The sequence below is a fragment of the Carcharhinus amblyrhynchos genome, chromosome 4 (genome assembly GCF_965287045.1).
Source record: "Carcharhinus amblyrhynchos chromosome 4, sCarAmb.v2.hapA, whole genome shotgun sequence".
NCBI classification, from domain to species: Eukaryota; Metazoa; Chordata; class Chondrichthyes; order Carcharhiniformes; family Carcharhinidae; genus Carcharhinus; species Carcharhinus amblyrhynchos.
Window position 1 is genome coordinate 139,921,713 of NC_137327.1, and position 21,682 is coordinate 139,943,394.

The 21,682-nt window shown below is 44.2% G+C and overlaps 1 protein-coding gene across 2 annotated transcripts in view; it reads right to left on the reverse strand.

Annotated features, from left to right (window-relative positions):
* LOC145342408 (importin subunit alpha-4-like) overlaps positions 1-21,682 on the reverse strand; it is a 133,683-nt gene that overhangs the window by 57,331 nt on the left and 54,670 nt on the right. For both annotated transcript variants that reach the window (XM_080187968.1, XM_080187967.1), the window contains exons 7-11: positions 18,759-18,844; positions 5,500-5,586; positions 3,923-4,092; positions 3,159-3,203; positions 2,940-3,071 (exon numbers count right to left, since the gene is read on the reverse strand). In XM_080187968.1, coding sequence (XP_080044094.1) covers positions 2,940-3,071; positions 3,159-3,203; positions 3,923-4,092; positions 5,500-5,586; positions 18,759-18,844 — 520 coding nt within the window. The remainder of the gene's footprint in view (positions 1-2,939; positions 3,072-3,158; positions 3,204-3,922; positions 4,093-5,499; positions 5,587-18,758; positions 18,845-21,682) is intronic.

Genomic DNA, 21,682 nt, shown 5'->3' on the forward strand with positions numbered 1-21,682 from the left:
GTGCAGTTCTGGTCCCCGCATTACAAGAAGGATGTGGAGGCGTTGGAGAGGGTGCAGAGGAGGTTTACTAGGATGTTGCCTGGTATGGTGGGGAGGTCCTATGAGGAGAGACTGAGGGATTTAGGGTTGTTTTCGTTGGAAAGAAGGCGGCTAAGAGGGGATCTTATTGAAACATATAAGATGATTAGAGGTTTAGATAGGGTGGATAGTGATAGCCTTTTTCCTCGGATGGAGAAAGCTAGCACGAGGGGGCATGGCTTTAAATTAAGGGGGGGTAGCTACAGGACGGATGTCAGGGGTAGGTTCTTTACCCAGCGGGTGGTGAGGGATTGGAATGCCCTGCCTGCTGCAGTTGTAAATGCGTCTAGTTTGGGGGCGTTTAAGAGATCTCTGGATAGGTTTATGGACGAAAAGGGATTGGTATAGGCTAGTGGGTCATTGTTTTTGTAACTGGTCGGTGCAACATCGAGAGCCGAAGGGCCTGTTCTGCGCTGTAATGTTCTATGTTCTATATATGGACTTTAGCAAGGCCTCTGACAAGGTACTACATGGTAGGTTGTTGCATAAGGTTAAATATCATGGGACCTAGGGTGAGGTAGTCAATGGGATACAAAATTTGCTTGATGAGAGAAGACAGAGGGTGGTTATAGAGCTATTGAGCCTAGGTTTACTAGGCTGATACCGGAGTTGAGGGGATTGAGCTATGAGGAGAGGCTGAATAAACTAGGCTTGTACTCGTTAGAGTTTAGAAGAATGAGGGGAGATCTCATTGAGATGTATAAGATGATGAATGGGATGGATAGGATAGAGGTGGAGAGACTCTTCCCGCTCAAAAAAGACAGTAGGACTAGGGGGCACAGCCTCAAGGGGGAGGCGGTTTAGAACGGAGTTGAGGAGGAACTTCTTCACTCAAAGGGTGGTGAATCTCTGGAATTCTCTGCCCGTTGAAGTGGTGGAGGCTGCCTCGCTAAATATTTTTAAGAAGCGGGTTGATGGGTTCTTGATAAGAGAGGGGATTAAGGGTTATGGGGAGAGGGTGGGAAAGTGGAACTGAGCCACGACAGATCAGCCATGATCTTATTGAATGGCGGGGCAGGCTCGAAGGGCTAGATGGCCTACTCCTGCTCCTATTTCTTATGTTCTTATTCAGATTTATAGCATGGAAACAGGTCCATCAGCCCAATTTGTTCATGTCGCCTTTTTTTTAAACCTCTAAGCTAGTCCCAAGTGCCTGCATTTGGCCCATATTCCTCTATACCCATCGTACCCATGTAACTGTTTAAATGTTTTTTAAAAGACAACATTGTACCCGTCTCTGCTACTACCTCTGACAGCTCGTTCCAGACAGACATCATCCTCTGTGTGAAAAAATTGCCTCTCTGGACACTTTTGTATCTCTCCCCTCTCAACTTAAACCTATGCCTTCTTGTTTTAGACTGCCCTACCTTTGGGAAAAGGTGTTGACTATCTACCTGATCTGTGCCCCTCATTATTTTATAGACCACTATAAGATCATCCCTCAGGGAAAAAAGTCCCAGCTGCAGCCTCTCCTTCTAATTCAATTTGTAGAGGATTGTTTTTCAAACTGGAGGCCTGTCACTAGTGGTGTGCCTCAGGGATCAGTGCTGGGTCTGCTGTTATTTGTCATTTATATTAATAATTTAGGTGAGAATTTAGGTGACACGGTTACTAAGTTGGCAGATGACACCAAGATTGGTGGCATAGTGGACAGTGAAGAAGGTTATCTCGGATTGCAACCTGATGAATGGTAAATAGATTTTAATTTAGATAAATGCGAGGCTATGCATTTGGGTAGATACAATCACAGAAGGACTTACTCAATTAATGATAGGGCATTGAGGAGAGTTACAGGACAAAGAGATCTAGAGGTACAGGTTCATAGCTCTTTGAAAGTGGAGTCACAGGTAGACAAGGTGAAGAAGACAGCATTCAGTATGCTTGGTTTCATTGGTCAGAACACTGAATACAGGAGTTGGTTAATGGTAACGTTAACCAATTTTAACCAATGTTAACATTGGGACGTCTTGTTGAGGTTGTGCAAGACATTAGTAAGGCCACACTTAGAATTCTGTGTGCAGTTCTGGTCATCTTATTATAAAAAGGGTACTTTAAACTTGAAAGAGTGCAGGAAAGATTTAATTAGGATGCTACCAGGACTTGATGGTTTGAGTTATAAGGAGAGGCTGGATTGACTGGGATTTTTTTTCCCTGAAGCATAGGAGGCTTAGGGTGATGTTATAGAGGTGTATAAAATGATGAGAGGCATAGATAAAGTAGATAGTCAACACCTTTTCCCAAAGGTAGGGGAGTCTAAAACTAGAGGGCATAGGTTTAAGGTGAGAGGGGAGAGATACAAAAGTGTCCAGAGGGGCAATTTTTTCACTCAGAGGATGGTGAGTTTCTGGAACGAACTGCCAGAGATAGTACGAGGCAGGTACAATTTTGTCTTTTAAAAAGCGTTTAGACAGTTACATGGGTAAGATGTGTATAGAGGGATATGGGCCAAATGTGGGCAATTGGGACTAGCTTAGTGGTAAAAACTGGGCGGCATGGACAAGTTGGGCCAAAGGGCATGTTTCCATGCTGTAAACCTCTATGGCTCCCAGGACTTCCAAGCAATGAAAGGATAACCCAGAAAAAGGGGAACTTTAGGATATCACCACTGGCACAAGGTATGGCATGGCTGTGTACATTCTAATGTAGAGGAAAGGCTTTGTACACCTCACCTAGGCTGACAACATGCATAGAAGCATACATAGGAAGAAGAGTAGGCCATTCTGCCCTTTGATCCTGCTCTGTCATTCATTATGATCATGGCTGATCTTCAAATACAATACCCTGATCCCACTTACCCCCAAATCCGTTGCAGTCACTCTCACCAACAAGAAGTCTTGACAGCTTTATTTTTTAGCGCTTACCTGAACTTTTACCTCTTGACAGCTCAGGAGTGGAATTAGATGAGGCACTACACCCGAGTCTATCACCATCTGGATCTGCTCATTTCCTCCATCCGTCAAATAGGATAGAGCCCAGACTGTGTCAACTAGAATCTGAGATAACAAAAAGTGTTAAGACAAGCAATTAAGGAGACTAGCATCAGGGGTTACAAAAACAGGTTGTATTTTCTCAATACTTACATTTGTATCACTGTGTTGTATTAGTACACCCAAAGCTGGCAACAACTGCAGAACAAAGAGAATCCCAATCACATATCATTCATGTGTTTTCACTGCTCAGTCCATTTGTTAAAAATTCTGCCTTAGGGGTAAATTCAGCAGCTTCATTGTTAAATGGTTTTATACTCAGTACAGAAAAAAATCCCCATCGCAATGAAAGGTCTGTACAAAGGCATTTTAATAATATCCAATAACATGCTCAAATATTACGCTCCCATGTTTTGCAAACAAGAATACTCTCCATACAATTCAACTGTTTCATTTCAGATGATATTACTAAATTCGCATAAGGTATGGAATCTTGTAGGTTCAAGGATGATACCACCACCACCATCATTAGCTTATGGAGAATCAGTATTTCCAGGACTCTGAACTATCCTGATGCTTAAATTAACTCCAATATGCATTAACCGGGGAGTATAAAGCTAAAAAAAAAATTGGCCAGATGCACAGCCCCTCAATTAGTTTGTGGTCTACTGAACCTGCTCATCACAGTTGTTAAGCCATTCCACATGTTCAGAGCAAGTATGATAAAGTAACTTTGCTCTGTTCTAGAATCAAACCTCTCCTAACAGTTAGACTAACAGTAACAGAAAAATGCGAACTGCAGAGACACTAAAACCTGATGTAAGAGAAGTAACAAAAACAATGTTAGGGTTTCTTGGTGAAATAACACCTTTCTCTGACACACAGCATAACAATGGGTACTGGTAAATGAAACCTACCAGTTGAATGGTTTCTGCTGGTGGTGGCGGGTCTTTATTTCTGCACAAATTTACAATGACCCATGTGACATTCCGTAAGAAGCTGATTGGGATAGAAGGATTAATAAACGAGAGCAGAGGCTTTATCACTCCTAGACTGATGACATAGTCTCTACATTGGGGCCCATCACCTGAACAGAAGGGAAGGTTCCGTTAGAAGAAGGCAAGAAGTTGGTACATTCCTGATTTATCCAACACCTCTACACGTATTCATACTTCTTCACACTATTCACCATACAGAATCATAGAATCCCTACAATGCAGAAGGTGGTCATTTGGCCCATCGAGTCTGCACCGAACACAATCCCACCCAGGCCCTATCCCAATAATCCTATGCATTTACCCTAACTAGTCCTCTGACACTAAGGGGCAATTTAACCTGGCCAATCCACCTAACCTGCACATCTTTGAACTGTGGGAGGAAACCAGAGCTCTGGAAGGAAACCCACGCAGACACAAGGAGGACGTGCAAACTCTACACAGATGGTGACACAAAGCCGGAATTTAACCTAGGTCCCTGGTGCTGTGAGGCAGCAGTGGTGACCACTGAGCCGCCCCATACATCTACACACACATACATATTACACCACTTCTGGTATGAGCCACACTAAGTACTCATGACATTCCTTTCCTGACTAAAATCTAATTTTTTCTAGTACATGTGAATCTACGAACAATAAAGACGGCCAGCTGGTCCAGCAAGCCTACTCTACAAATTCTACCCTCACCACATACAAAATCCAGGGAAAGGCAAAATAAAAGAATTAACCCAAGCGCAATTTAGGCAAAAAACATTCTGGAAAATTTATCGCCACCCCACAATGGGTCTCGCATAAGTTTCAATACATGATATTGACAAGAAAAACCTGCCAATAATGCATCCTTCTCTATTTCTGATCACTTTGGGTACATTCAGGAACCTGTCCATCTCCCTACTGATTGGTTCCAGTGACTCTCCACTGTGTAACGAAACACTTCCTGACATCTTTACGCTCCAGAATTTCTACTTGTCTTTAACCTGTCTGCTACAAACAGCCTTGTCACATAAACTGAATTTAACCCTTTTATTATTTTAAAATTATTGAAGTTTTTTTCAAGTAAAAACCTGCACTTATCCAAGTCTACTGGGATCTTCAAACTAGGTATAAATCTTGTGCCCTACTGATGTTTTTCCAGCACTTCTAATGTCATTTACTACATTAAAAGACCAAATTTTGAAGGGATATTCTGGCCTTTTACTCTAGAACAGCACCTGAGGAGAGAGGCAGAACACTTTGAAAATCTCAAAGATGTTGAAGGCACCATGACATTCCTGGAAAACATATCCAAGAGAATAATTCTGGTTTTTAAGCTTGGGAAGGAGTTTTTAATAGAGCAGGTACAGATATGTTTCCAGTTGAGAAGGGAGGCAAAAATGAAAGAATTTAATTGGAGGATTGTCACTAATTACTTCAATTTGGGAGAAATGTATTTACCCACAATAGTCCAGGCCCCAAAAAACCTTCAGTAAAATACTGTTAAACTGATCGTATTCTTACCTATTATGTTCCCCAGGGCCCAAACTGCTTGCTCGCAGACATTTTGATGTGGTGAGTGCAGCAACCTTAGGAAATAAGGCACCGCATCTGTAAAACATATTGTAAAAGATATCATTACAATGTCTAGGCAATACACTTAGTCAATTGATGTCCATATTTAGATGCTGTATTTTAGTCACTTAATTACTGAAATAATTGCAGAAAATTAGTAATTTCTCACAGATGTGCACAAAAGGGTTAGATGCTATCGAATAGATAGAGTCATAGAGGTTTACAACATCGAAACAGGCCCTTTGGCCCAATTTCTCCATACCACCCAGTTTTTACCACTAGGCAAGTCCCAATTGCCCGTATTTATAGAGTCATAGATGGGAATTCAGCTGGTGAAACAGAAAACTGGATAAACTCTCGGGTAACTAAGTTGAAGCTAATTAATTTATCAGTGAAATGCACCTACAGAGAGAAAAAAAAATCTAAATGTGGACATTTGATTGGAAATCAGATCCAGTGAAAACAGTTGTTATCATCGCAGCTGTTTGCAGCACCGCAACATCACCCACTGAAACTCCAAAACATTTCCAGCACGAGAACAGTTAAAGCTCAACAACTCCTCAGCACTGAAATAGTTAAACCCCAAATCACCTTCAGCATTGAAATAATTAAACCCCAACAGCCTCCAGCACTGAAACAGTTCAATCCCAATCACAACTCAGCACTGAAACAGTTAAAATTCCATAATGTATACTTACATTAGTCACAATCTTCAAATAAATTGAATCAATTTAGGATTTACCAGCCCTGTGTGTGAGATTGGTAAGCTTATATAAAGGAAGCAGAAGCGCAACATGGTGGCAGCACTGAGAGTCTGAAGACCACAAGAGGTGCCACAGTGCAACACCGAGGCTGTATGTGCACTGAAACCTTTGAAGGCAGAGTCTATATATAGACAGAACTTTGCAAAACAGTGTATACCTGATTTGTGAGATAGTCAGATCAGTGGTGAATGGTTCAGAATTGTGCTACGCAGTAGGTTTTTGAATCAGACAGAAGAGCTGGAAAGCATTTGCAATCCTTGGACAACGTTGCCACACAAAAGGCAAATATTGCACAAAATGGCCAAAACGCGCCACGGGGAAGAATGTGGCCAAAACCTGAACTGCAGCTAATAAAAGAGAATTTGTTTTATAAGAGCAACTGTACGGCTGGCTCCACAGCAGAGGGGTTTACAAATTCCCCAGCATAAACTAGCAGACCACTTATGTTCACTCCTAATGTAGGCTTTTCAAACAAAGGATGAAATTATATTTTTTAGATTTATCAGTGACAGAACTGATAAACAAGCTGAGAAAATAAAGATAGCCACTGGAAACGAATAGTTGCTTGGAGTTAACACTTCAGGCCTTTCTGAGCTGGATCAAGAGTCATAGAGGTTTACATCATGGAGACAGGTCCTTCAGCTCAACTTCTCCATACTGTCCTTTTTTTTGTACGCTTTTTGGCCTATATCCCTCTATATCCATCTTTTCCATGTAACTATCTAAATGCTTGTTAAAAAACAAAATTGTACCCGCCTCCACTATTACCTCAGGCAGCTTGTTCCAGCCACTCACTTCCCCCGTGTGAAAGAAATTGCCCTCTGAACACTTTTGTATCTCTCCCCTCTCACCTTAAACCTATGCCCTCTAGTTTTAGACTCCCCTACCTTGGGGAAAAGGTATCAACTATCTAGCTGATCTCTATAAGATCACTCCTAACCCTCCTACGCTCCAGAGAAAAATGTCCCAGTCTATCCAGCCTCTTCTTATAACTCAATCCATCAATCCATAGGGTGACCAGAACTGAACAGAATATTCCAAGTGTGGATTTACCAATGTCTTGTACAACTTCAACAAGATGTCCCAACTCCTGTATTCAATGTTCTGCCCAATGAAACCAAGCATGCTGAATGCCTTCTTCACCACTCTGTCTACACATGACTCCACTTTCAAGCAGCTATGAATCTGTATCCTAGATCTCTTTGCTCTGTAACTCTCCCCAATGCCCTACCATTAACTGAGTAACTGTGCCCTGGTTCGATCTACCAAAATGTATCATCTTGCATTTATCTAAATTAAACTCCATTTATCAGCCACTGGCCCAATTGATCAAGATCCTGTTGCAATCCGAGATAACTTTCTTCACATTCCATTATACCACCAATCTTGGTGTCATCTGCAAACTTACTCACCATGCTCCTTATATTCTCATCCAAATCATTAATATAAATGAGAAATAACAGTGGACCAGCACCAATCCCTGAGGAACACTGCTGGTCACAGGCCTCCAGTTTGAAAAACAACCCTCTACAACCACCCTCTGCCTTCTCTCATCAAGCAAATGTTGTATCCAATTGGCCACCTTACCCTGAGGATGATTTAGCAGTTTGGATCAGAAATTGGCTAGCTGCAAGAAGGCAGAGGGTGGTGGTTAATGGGAAATGTTCATTCCGTAGTTCAGTTACTAGTGGTGTACCGCAAGGATCTGTTTTGGGGCCACTGCTGTTTGTCATTTTTATAAATGACCTGGATGAGGGGGTAGAAGGATGGGTTAGTAAATTTGCGGATGACGCTAAAGTCGGTGGAGTTGTGGACAGTGTGGAAGGATGTTGCAGGTTACAGAGGGACATAGATAAGCTGCAGAGCTGGGCTGAGAGGTGGCAAATGGAGTTTAATGCAGAACAGTGTGAAGTAATTCACTTTGGAAGGAGTAACAGGAATACAGAGCACTGTGCTAATGGTAAGTTACTTAGCAGTGTGATCTTGGTGTCCATGTACATAGATCCCTGAAAGTTGGCACTCAGGTGGATAGGGTTGTTAAGAAGGCGTACAGTGTGTTAGCTTTTATTGGTAGAGGGATTGAGTTTAACCATAAGGTCATGTTGCAGTGTACAAAACTTTGGTGCGGCCGCATTTGGAGTATTGCATACAGTTCCGGTCGCCGCATTATAGGAAGGATGTGGAAGCATTGGAAAGGGTGCAGAGGAGATTTACCTGGATGTTGCCTGGTATGGGCAGGAAGGTCTTATGAGGAAAGGCTGAGGGACTTGAGGTTGTTTTCGTTAGAGAGAAGAAGATTAATAGAGGCATATAAGACGATCAGAGGGTTAGATATGGTGGACAGTGAGAGCCTTTTTCCTTAGATGGAGATGGCTAGCACGTGGGGACATAGCTTTAAATTGAGGGGTGATAGATATAGGACAGATGTAGATTCTTTACTCAGAGTGTAGTAAGAGCATGGAATGCCCTGCCTGCAAAAGTAATGGATTCACCAACATTAAGGGCATTTAAATTGTCATTGGATAAACATATGGATGATATTGGAATAGTGGATGATGCCTTTGCGTGAGATGATGGCATCTGTGTCAATGATCCGGCACGTCTTGCAGAGGTTGCTGTGGCAGAGTTGTGTGGTGTTGTGGTCACTGTTCTCTTGAAGGCTGGGTTGTTTGTTGTAGACAATGGTCTGTTTGAGGTTGTGCACTTGTTTGAAGGCAAGAAGTGAGGGTGTGGGGAATGGCCCTGGCGAGATGTTCGTCTTCATCAATGATGTGCTAAAGGCTCCAGAGAAGACGTCGTAACTTCTTCACTCCGGGGAAGTATTGGACAATGGAGGGTACTCTGTCCACCATGTCCTGTGTTTGGTTTTCAGGAGCAGCTGACGGAGATAACGGGTCATCTCTTCTCTGCCAAGTTTGAAAATCTCCATTGGAATTCCATCCAATCTTGCAGCTTTTCCATTTTTCCACATGTTTAATGGCAGCTTCAACTTCATCCATTCTTGGTGAAAGTCCAGGAGCATCTTTGATGGGGAGTTGGAGGATTTCCTCAAATATGTCCTCATCTATGATTGTAACACAGTTCAGGAGTTCTTTGAAGTTGAATGCTGACGTTTTCTCTCAAGAAGGTTCCATCCTTACTTCACAGTGGTTTGAGGCCTGGGGTGTTGGGTCCATACATTGCCTTGGTGGCAGTGAAGCAGCCCTGGCTGTTGTGCTTTTTAGCGAAAAGTTGGAATTCCTAAAGTGCAGGAAGGAGGTCATTTGGCCCGTCGAGTCTGCACCAAAACTTACCCAGGCTTACCACATAGCACTAAGGGGCAATTTAGCACGGCAAATCCACCTAACCTGCTCACCTTTGGACTGTGGGAGGAAACCAGATCACCCAGCAAAAATCCAACCAGACATGGGGATAACATGCAAACTCCATATAGACAAGGCTGGGATTGAAGCCGGGTCCCTGGCACTGTGAGGCAGCAGTGCTAACCACTATGCCACCCTCAGCTTTCTCAGTCCACATTGGTTCTTGATTTCCCCTGTTGTTCTTTGCACCTACGCCTTTGCTGATTGCTTAGCTCTCCACTTTGCATTGCTGGTCATGTAGATGAGGTCTTGAATGGTGTGGTCATTCTCACTGCAAGCTAGTGGCTTTTGCTATCAAATAAACCTGTTGGGCTTTAACCTGGTGTTGTGAGACTTTTTACTGCATTCTCATCGAACCAGCCTTGGTGTTTCCTGGTCTTTTGCTGATGGTCTCTTCACAGTTTGAGGTGATGGCTGTCTTAAGTTTTTCCCAGTTTTCCTCCACTCCATTAGAATCATCAGACAATTGAACAATACCTCAAGTTTGTCTGTAGCCGACACAATGAGTGCAATATTCAGTTTGTTTGGTAAACCTGAAGAGATATCAGATAATGATCTACAAACAACAAGCCTATTAGGGACATGTGTGCTCAATGGGGCATTGACCATATGTCAAACTCTCCACACTATCTCAGATCCAAAGAGTCTTGCCAAGTGAATGGTCTGCAATAGTAAAGCATTCATCAAATACAGAGAAACAAACCAGATCCCCACATTGCCATATTACACTTGAAAGCAACACTTTATAGGCTTACCGTCATGAGCAAAAATCATTATTATGAGGCAGTTAGGACAACCCTGCTAAGCCATCACCTGTCCAAATTCTCAAGAATACAGAAGAAATATCTTTTCGAAAAACAAAGGAGGATAAAGATAGCACACCATTGACATGTAAGTGTGGAGCTGCGTACATAAGAACATAAGAAATAGGAGCAGGAGTAGGCCAACTAGCCCTTCGAGCCTGCCCCGCCATTCAATAAGATCATGGCTGATCTGTCGTGGCTCAGTTCCACATTCCCGCCCTCTCCCCATAACCCTTAATCCCCTCTCTCATCAAAAACCCATCAACCCGCGTCTTAAAAATATTTAGCGAGGCAGCCTCCACCACTTCAGCGGGCAGAGAATTCCAGAGATTCACCACCCTTTGAGTGAAGAAGTTCCTCCTCAACTCTGTTCTAAACCGCCCCCCCTTTATCTTGAGGCTGTGCCCCCTGGTCCTACTATCCTTTCTGAGCGGGAAGAGTCTCTCCACCTCTATCCTATCCATCCCATTCATCATCTTATACGTCTCAATGAGATCTCCCCTCATTCTTCTAAACTCTAACGAGTACAAGCCTAATCTATTCAGCATCTCCTCATAGCTCAACCCCCTCAACTCCGGAATCAGCCTACTCTGCACATAGGACCAAAGGTTCAGGTCATACATTTTACCAGGGAACTTGGATAGTATATAAATATCTAAAGTGTGCAATAGGCCATGCGTAGTCAGTTGAGATCCTATGAGCTCACAACATAAGATGTATAAGATGTTGAGAGGTACTGATCGGGTGGATTCTCAGAGGCTTTTTCCCAGGGCTGAAATGGTCGCTACAAGAGGACACAGGTTTAAGGTGCTGGGGGAGTAGGTACAGAGGAGATGTCAGGGGTAAGTTTTTCACTCAGAAGGTGGTGGGTGAGTGGAATCGGCTGCTGTCGGTGCTGATGAAGGCAAATTTGATAGAGTCTTTTAAGAGACTTCTGGATGAGTACATGGGACTTAATAGGATCAAGGGTTATAGGTAAGCCTACTAGGTAGGGATATGATCGGCACAACTTGTGGGCCGAAGGGCCTGTTTGTGCTGTAGTTTTTCTATGTTCTAGAAACCAAAGCCAGTTGAGGAATTAGCCAGCTGCATTACAGATATTATGGAAGAGCACCATGAGAACAGTCAGAACTCCAACAATATACAGGGTGCTGATGCAGGTACTAGTCAAGAACACCAAAGTGATAAGTCTCAATTTCAGGAAGGATATACCTTCACAAGATCTGCAAAGATTAGCACGCTACCTATACAGTATGTAGACTCTTAAACTCTTAAATAGAGATCTAACTTTTGTGTAAATTGCTTATGCAGCACTCTATTGTATATGTCTTGTTACTTTTAATATATGCTGTGTTATCTTGGGGAAGAAAGGGGAAGTTTTGACATCCACTTAAGAAAATATGCAAGTAAAGCAGCATGTAACCCCCTCCCAGCCAGTTAGTGTCAGAGTTATAGCTAATCTTGTAAGGAACAGTTGCAAATTCCTAAAATTAATCTGTTCACTGATCTATCCTATATTTTGTATCAGTTGGAGTCATTAAACAAAGTGAATCTTCCTCACCCGCCCTGTGAGAGAGATTGGTAAAGTTTGCGTAAAGGAACCAGAAATGCAACCACTTCCAGTAATGAAACAAGTAAACATCAATATTACATTTCTGGATTACTTTACACAAACACACCAAATGCACAACTGATTGGCAATAAGCAGTTCTGATTTATTTGATGACTCCAACTGATATATGAAAGTGGAGCTAAGAAACACCAAGGGGAAAATAATGTTAATAGGGGTTGTATATAAGAGATGGGTGAGATCCTAAATGAATGTTTCTCATTAGTATTTACTGTAGAGAAAAGCATGGATGTTAGGGAACTTGGGGAAATAAATAGTGATGTCTTGAGGAGTGTACATATTACAGAGGAGATGGTGCTGGAAGTCTTAAAATGCATCAAGGTAGATAAATTCCTGGGACCTGATGAAGTGTATCCCAGGACATTGTGAGAGGCTAAGGAGGAAATTGCAGGTCCCCTAGCCAGGATATTTGAATCATCGATAGTCACGGGTGAGATTATTGAAGATTGGAGAGTGGCAAATGTTGTGCCTTTGTTTAAAAAGGGCTGCAGGGAAAAGCCTGGGAACTACAGGCCAGTGAGTCTCACATCTGTGATGGGTAAGTGGTTGACAGGTATTTTGAGAGACAGAATATACAGGCATTTAGAAAAACGAGGACTGATTAGAGATAGTCAGCATGGCTTTTGAGTGAAAAATCATGTTTCACAAATTTGATTGAGTTTTTTGAAGGGGTAACCAAGAAGGTAGATGAGGGCAGTGCAGTTGGCGTTGTCTACATGGACTTTAGCAAGGCCTTTGACAAGGTACCACATGATAGCTTGTTACATAAGGTTAAATCTCACAGGATCCAAGGTGAGGTATCTAAATGATAACAAAATTGGCTTCTGTGTAGTTGTAGAGGGCTGTTCTTCAAACTGGAGGCCTGTGACCAGCGGTGTGTCTCAGGGATCAATGCTGGATCCACTGTTATTTGTCATTTATATTAATTATTTGGATGAGAATATAGGAGGCATGGTAAGTAAGTTTGCAGATGACACAAAGACTGGTGGCATAGTGGACAGTGAAGAAAGTTATCTTTGATTGCAACGGGATCTTGATCAATTGGGCCAGTGGGGTGACGAATGCCAGATGGATTTTAATTTAGACAAATGCGAGGTGATGCATTTTGGTAGACTGAACCAGGGCAGGAGTTACTCAGTTAATGGTAGGCCACTGGGGAGAGTTACAGAACAAAGAGACCTAGGGGTACATATTCAAAGCTCCTTGAAAGAGGAGTCACAGGTGGACAGACTGATAAGGAAGGCATTCGGCATGTTTGGTTTCATCGGTCAGAACATTGAATACAGGAGTTGGGATGTCTTGTTGAAGTTGTACAAGACATTGGTAAGGTCGCACTTGGAATACTGTGTACAGTTCTGGTCACCCTATTATAGAAAGGATATTATTAAACCAGAAAGAGTACAGAAAAGATTTACTAGGATGCTACTGGGACTTGATGGTTTGAGTTATAAGGAGGGGCTGGAACTTATTTCTCTGGAGTGTAGGAGGCTGAGGGATGATCTTATCGAGGTCTATAAAATAATGAAGACTATCAGCTAGATAGTCAATATCTTTTCCCAAAGGTTGGGAAGTCTAAAACTAGAAGGCATAGGTTTAAGGTGATAGGGAAGAGATACAAAAGTGTCCAGAGGAGCAATTTTTTCACACAGAGGGTAGTGAGTGCCTGCCAGAAGTGGTAGTAGAGGTGGGTACAATGTTGTCTTTTAAAAAGCAATTAGATAGTTACATGGATAAGATGGGTACAGAGGGATATGGGCCCAATGCAGGCAACTGGGATTAGTTTTGAGGTTTAAGAAAAGGGCAGCATGGACAAGTTGGGCCAAAGGGCCTGTTTTCACGCAATAAACTTCTATGACTCTATATAGACAACCAAAAGGTAGTGCTGATGCTGGGAATGGCATTAAAAAGGAAATCAGAGATGCATATAACAAAGGAACATCTATAATTATGGGTGATTTTAATCTGCTCCTATTTATTAACTGCTCTTATTTATTGACCTTCAATATTGAATATTCAATATTGAGCCTTCAATATTGAAGGCTCAGCCTTCAATATCATTATTCCCACGAAACTCATCTCCAAACTCCATGGCCTGGGCTTTGGCACCTCTCTCTGTGACTGGATCCTGAACTTCCTAACTCACAGACCACAATCAGTAAGATAGGGAACAACAACTCCTCTACGATCATCCTCAACACTGGTGCCCCACAAGGTTGTGTTCTCAGCTCCCTACTATAGTCCTTATACACCTATGACTGTGCGGCCAAATTCTCTTCCAATTCGATTTTCAAGTTTGTTGATGACACCACCATAGTAGGTCACATCTGAAACAATGCTTAGAAGAGTATAGGAATGAGATAAAGAATCTGGTGAACTGGTGTGATGACAATAATCTCTCTCTCAATGTCAACAAAATGAAGGAATTGTCACTGACTTCAGGAAGCATAAAGGAGAACATGCCCCTGTCTGCATCAACGGGGATGAAGTAGATATGGTCGAAAGCTTTAGATTTTTAAGTGTCCAGAAACCAATGACCTGTCCTGGTCCCCCCACACCGACACTATAGTTAAGAAAGCCCACCAACACCTCTACTTTCTCAGGAGACTAGGGAAATTTGGCATGTCAGCTACGACTCTCACCAACTTTTACAGATACACTATAGAAAGCATTCTTTCTGGTTGTATCACAGCTTGGTATGGGCTCCTGCTCTGCCCAAGACTGCAAGAAACTGCAAAAAGTCGTACTCCAATCCATCATGCAAACCAGCCTCCCACTGAATCTTTCCACCCTTCCCGCTGCCTCGGCAAGGCAGCCAGCATAATTAAGGACTCCCATGCATCCTGGACATACACGCTTCCACCTTCTTCCGTTGGGAAAGAGATACAAAAGTTTGAGGTCATGTACCAACCGACTCAAGAACAGCTTCTTCCCTGACTCAGTACGTAGATAGGCCAACTAGAGGTGAGGCTATATTGGATTTGGTGTTGGGTAATGAGCCAGACCAGGTGCTAGACTTGGAAGCTGGGGTGCATTTCGGTGATAGTGACCACAATTCGGTTACGTTCACCTTAGTGATGGATAGGGATAGGCATGAACCTCGGGTCAGTAGTTTTAGCTGGGGGAAGGGTAATTATGAGGCTATTAGGAGAGAATTAGGAAGCATAGGTTGGACTAGGAGATTACAGGGACTGGGAACGTCCGAAATGTGGAATTTTTTCAAGGATCAGCTACTGCGGGTCTGTGATAGGTATGTCCCTGTCAGGCAAGGAGGATTTGGTAGGGCTAGGGAACCGTGGTGTACTAAAAAAGTTGATTCGTTGGTTAGGAAGAAAAAGGAGGCTTATGTTCGGATGAGGCTTGAGGGCTCAGGTAGTGCATTAGAAAGCTTTAGATTGGCTAGGAGGGAGTTGAAGAGGGAGTTAAGAAGGGCTAAAAGAGGACATGAGATGACTTTGGCTGATAGGATTAAGGAGAATCCTAAGGCGTTCTATAGGTATGTCAAGAACAGAAGGTTGGTTAGGGCAAGATTAGGGCCAGTTACAGACAGTAGAGGGAAGTTGTGTGTGGAACCGGAAGAGATTGGGGAGGCATTGAACCAATATTTCTCTTCGGTGTTCACGCAGGGGGACATGAATGTAGCTGAGGAGGACACTGGGGTGCAGGGGTGTAAAATAGAAAGTATTGCAGTTGATACCGGGAATGTGCTGGATATTCTAGAGGGCTTGAAAATAGATAAGTCCCCTGGTCCGGACGGGATTTACCCTAGGATTCTCTGGGAGGCTAGAGAGGTGATTGCAGAGCCTCTGGCTCTGATCTTCAGGTCATCGTTGGTCTCTGGTATAGTACCGGAAGATTGGAGGACAGCGAATGTTGTCCCATTGTTTAAGAAGGGGAACAGAGACTTCCCTGGGAATTATAGACCGGTGAGGTTTTAGAAAGAATTATTAGGGATAGGATTTATAGTTATTTGGAGAGTAATGAATTGATTAGAGACAGTCAGCATGGTTTTGTAGCAGGTAGGTCATGCCTTACTAACCTTATTGAGTTCTTTGAGAATGTGACCAAAGAGGTGGATAGGGGTAAGGCAGTTGACGTGGTATATATGGATTTTAGTAAGGCGTTTGATAAGGTTCACCATGGTAGGCTTCTGCAGAAAATGCAGATGTATGGGATTGGGGGTAATCTAGGCACTTGGATCAGGAATTGGCTAGCAGATAGGAGACAGAGGGTGGTGGTTGATGGTGAATATTCGTCATGGAGTTCGGTTACGAGTGGTGTGCCTCAGGGATCTGTTTTGGGGCCACTGCTGTTTGTAATTTTTATTAATGATCTGGGTGAGGGTATAGTTGGGTGGATTAGTAAGTTTGCTGATGACACCAAAGTCGGAGGTGTGGTAGATTGTGAGGAAGGGTGTCACAGTTTGCAGGGTGACTTAGACAGGTTGCAGAGCTGGGCCGCGAGGTGGCGGATGGAGTTTAATGCAGAGAAGTGTGAGGTAATTCATTTCGGTAGGAGTAACAGATGTGTTGAGTATAGGGCTAACGGGAGGACTTTGAATAGTGTGGAGGAGCAGAGGGACCTAGGTGTATGTGTACATAGATCCCTGAAAGTTGGGAATCAAGTAGATAAGGTTGTTAAGAAGGCATACGGTGTCTTGGCGTTTATTGGTAGGGGGATTGAATTTAGGAGTCGCAGCGTCATGTTGCAACTGTACACAACTCTGGTGCGGCCGCACTTGGAGTACTGTGTGCAGTTCTGGTCCCCACATTACAGGAAGGACGTGGAGGCTTTGGAGAGGGTGCAGAGGAGGTTTACCAGGATGTTGCCTGGTATGGAGGGGAGGTCCTATGAGGAGAGACTGAGGGATTTGGGGTTGTTTTCGCTGGAAAGAAGGAGGCTAAGAGGGGATCTTATTGAAACATATAAGATGATTAGAGGTTTAGATAGGGTGGATAGTGATAGCCTTTTTCCTCGGATGGAGAAATCTAGCACGAGGGGGCATGGCTTTAAATTAAGGGGGGGTGGTTATAGGACGGATGTCAGGGGTAGGTTCTTTACCCAGAGGGTGGTGAGGGATTGGAATGCCCTGCCTGCTGCGGTTGTAAATGCGCCTAGTTTGGGGGCGTTTAAGAGATCTGTGGATAGGTTTATGGACGAAAAGGGATTGGTTTAGATTAGTGGGTCAGTGTTTTTTTTTTAAAAAAACTGGTCGGCGCAACATCGTGGGCCGAAGGGCCTGTTCTGCGCTGTAATGTTCTATGATGCCACCAGATTTTTGAATGGACCTACCTTGCATTAATTTGATCTTTCTTTACACCCTAGCTGTGACTGTAACACTAAATTCTGCACTCTCTCATTTCCTAGAAGGGCGCCGCAACAGCTCAGTGACTAGCACTGCTAGCTGTGCAGATACATGGATTTGGGCCTGTGTCTGTGGGAGTTTGTGCATTCTCCCTGTGGATGCGTGGGTTTCCTCCGGGCGCTCCGGTTTCGTCCCACACCCCAAAGATGTGCTCTTAAGCTGATTGGTTTTACCAAATTGACACTATTCTCCCCTGAATCTGGCTAAGTCAGGGGTTCTATTCGTAGACACGCAGGGTAGAATAGGTGTAGGGTGATGTGGCGGCGCGGGCTTGTTGGGCCGAAGGGCCTGTTTCCCGTGCTGGGTTGTTCTTTGTTCTCTATGAACGGTATGCTTTGTCTGTATAGCGCAAGAAACAATACTTTTCACTGTATGCTAATACATGTAACAATAATAAATCAAAGCTGCAAATAGATTGGACAAATCAAATGAGTCACAAAGCCTCTGAAGCCAAAACATTGCACGTTTTCAAGAAGCAGTTAGATGAAGCACTGGGGCAAAGGGAATAAGAGGATATGGGTGGAAGGTGGGATCAGGCTATTGAATTGGATGATCAGCCATGATCATAATGAATTGTGGAGCATTTAAAGGGCCGAATGGCTTTCTCATGCTCCTATTTTCTATGTTTCTATTATAAGGTACCTCTACAGACAGGTTTATTCCGAGGGCTGAACAATCGCCAGTTAAACTCCAACACCTGCTCAGCACTGAAATGGTTAAACCCCAACGCACCTCCAGCAATAAAACAGTTAAATATATCTCACTTTAAGTTGATCTTTCTCTGTACCCTAGCTATGACTGTAACACCACATTCTGCACTCTTGTTTCCTTTTCTATGAATGGTATGCTTTATCCGCATAGCGTGAAAGAAAGAATCCTTTTCACTGTATGTTAACATATATGACAATAAATCAAATCACCCCAGCACTGAAACAGTTAAATTCCCGAGTTTCCCAATGTCCAAGATCTTTAGTTTTGAAATCTTGCTGCATGTTTCAATCCACATATCTCCAATAAGTAATCTGGCATTTTCATCATGCGAGAAAGCTCCAGCTGTAATTAACTAATGTCTTTTACAAGTTTTGAATTTCTCTATCAATACTATATTCAAAGTAAATTCCTAAACCTACAGCCTTTCTCTTTCTGCGCCCATCCTGAAATTTCAAGTCAGTATTTACACACAAGGTGCCCATGGAACTGGGGGCAAACAACAAACGCCAAACAGGTTTCCGAGAAGATGTCTGCCCTATAACAAGCGGGTGATATATACATTGGTTGGTCACTTACTAGCTTTGACTACAGCCTGTGTTTGTGCTGATGTTCCTGATGCTATGTTGGTCAATGCCCACGCTGCTTCAAACTGGAGTGAAGGGCTGCACAAGAGGGAGCAACGGAGAATTGCATGGATTAATATGACAGTCTTGTTTGAAATATTTCTCTGCCAGAATTTCTCATTTGTGCCACAGATCTGATGTAACTGTGCTAGCCTTAGCTTACCAGCATCACATTCACCTCAAATTCAATAATGTGCATTCAGGGCCCAACCCAGCGATTAGCACAATCTACACTGACCACTACAGTGCGATATCAGAATGCTCTGTACTCCCCCTCCCATGTAGTGGAGGGGTACAAGGTAACACTGAGGGCACGTTGCACTGGGTGGGGGGGGGGAAGCAGTACCAATGGAGCACACTGCTGTTAGATGGGCAGTGCGAAGGGAGCGCTGCATTGTTGGAGGGTCAATACTGAGGGAGTGTCGCACTGTCAGAGGGTCAGTACTGAGAGAGCGCTGCACTGTCAGAGGGTCAGTACTGAGAGAGCGCTGCACTGTCAGAGGGTCAGTACTGAGAGAGCGCTGCACTGTCAGAGGGTCAGTACTGAGAGAGCGCTGCACTGTCAGAGGGTCAGTACTGAGAGAGCGCTGCACTGTCAGAGGGTCAGTACTGAGAGAGCGCTGCACTGTCAGAGGGTCAGTACTGAGAGAGCGCTGCACTGTCAGAGGGTCAGTACTGAGAGAGCGCTGCACTGTCAGAGGGTCAGTACTGAGAGAGCGCTGCACTGGCAGAGGGTCAGTACTGAGAGAGCGCTGCACTGGCAGAGGGTCAGTACTGAGAGAGCGCTGCACTGGCAGAGGGTCAGTACTGAGAGAGCGCTGCACTGGCAGAGGGTCAGTACTGAGAGAGCGCTGCACTGGCAGAGGGTCAGTACTGAGAGAGCGCTGCACTGGCAGAGGGTCAGTACTGAGAGAGCGCTGCACTGGCAGAGGGTCAGTACTGAGAGAGCGCTGCACTGGCAGAGGGTCAGTACTGAGAGAGCGCCGCACTGGCAGAGGGTCAGTACTGAGAGAGTACTGCACCGTAGAAAGTCAGTGCTGAGGGAACATTGAACTGTGACAGGGTCAGTACGGAGGGAATACTGCACTATCAGAGGGTCAGTACTGAGAGAGCTGTACTGTCAGAGGGTCAGTACTGAGGGAGTGCCACACTGTCAGAGGGTCAGTACTGAAGGAGTGCCGCACTGTCAGAGGGTCAGTACTGAAGGAGTGCCGCACTGTCAGAGGGTCAGTACTGAAGGAGTGCCGCACTGTCAGAGGGTCAGTACTGAAGGAGTGCCGCACTGTCAGAGGGTCAGTACTGAGAGAGCTGTACTGTCAGAGGGTCAGTACTGAGGGAGTGCCGCACTGTCAGAGGGTCAGTACTGAGGGAGTGCCGCACTGTCAGAGGGTCAGTACTGAGGGAGTGCCGCACTGTCAGAGGGTCAGTACTGAGGGAGTGCCGCACTGTCAGAGGGTCAGTACTGAGGGAGTGCCGCACTGTCAGAGGGTCAGTACTGAGGGAGTGCCGCACTGTCAGAGGGTCAGTACTGAGGGAGTGCTGCACTGTCAGAGGGTCAGTACTGAGGGACTGCCGCACTGTCAGAGGGTCAGTACTGAGGGAGTGCCGCACTGTCAGAGGGTCAGTACTGAGGGAGTGCCGCACTGTCAGAGGGTCAGTACTGAGGGAGTGCCGCACTGTCAGAGGGTGAGTACTGAGGGAGTGCTGCACTGTCAGACTGCTGAGGAAGTGCAGCACATTTCAAAGAGCAGTACTGAAGATGCACTGTATGGGCAGTGCTGAAATGGGTGCATGTGTTGTACAGCAGATAAGTTGTTAAACCAAAGACCCTGTCTGCCCTCCCAAATGAATATTCAAGATCTCATGCCAGGGCAACACTGCTGCCTCACAGCGCCAGGGATCTAGGTTCAATTCTGGCCTTGGGTGACTATGTGGAGTTTGGACATTCTGCATGGTTTCCTCCAGGTGCTCCAGTTTCCTCCCACCATCCAAAGATATGAGGGTTAAGTGGATTGGCCGTGCCAAATTGTCACTTAGTGTCAGGGGGATTAGCAGGGTAAACACGTGGGGTTAAGGGGATAGGGCCCAGGTGGGATTGTTGTTGGTGCAGACTTGATAGGCTGAATGGCCTCCTTCTGCAGTGTAGGGATTCTACGACTTTGAAGAGGAGGAGTGGAACCTCGGCAAGACTTAACCCTTAAACTTATACCTAAAAAACAGATAATCTGGTAATACACCTGGCTGTTGTTTGTATAAACTTGCTACATGTAAATTAGGTGCTATGTTTCTTACATTACAACAGTCGCTTCACTTTAAAATTATTTAACTGGCCTAAAATTATGATAGGTGTAATACAAATGCATCTACTTGCTTTGAAATAAAATTGTGGAATATTTACGAAGTATAACTAGCTCAAACAACTATACATAAGATATGGCATTGCTTAAGAGCAAAGAACAGTACAGCACAGGAACAGGCCCTTTGGCCCTCCGAGCCTGCGCCGATCACATTATCCTATCTAAACCATCCGCTTCTATCCTTCTATTCCCTGTTTGTTCATGCGCGTATCAAAATAAATCTTAAATGTGGCTAACATATCTGCCTCAACCATCTCACTTGGCAGTGCATTCCAGGCCCCCACCAGTAAACAAACGTTCCCAGCATATCTCCACTGAACTTTTCCCCCCTTATCTTGACCTTATGCCCCATTGTAATTGTCATTTCTGCCCTGGGAAAAAGCTTCCAACCTTTTCTACACCCCCCAATTTTATAAACTTCTATTAGGTCACCTCTCAGCCTCCGTCATTCCAGGGAGAACCATCCCAGTTTATTCAGTCTCTTCTCAAAGCTAACACCACCCCCCCCATACCAGGCAGC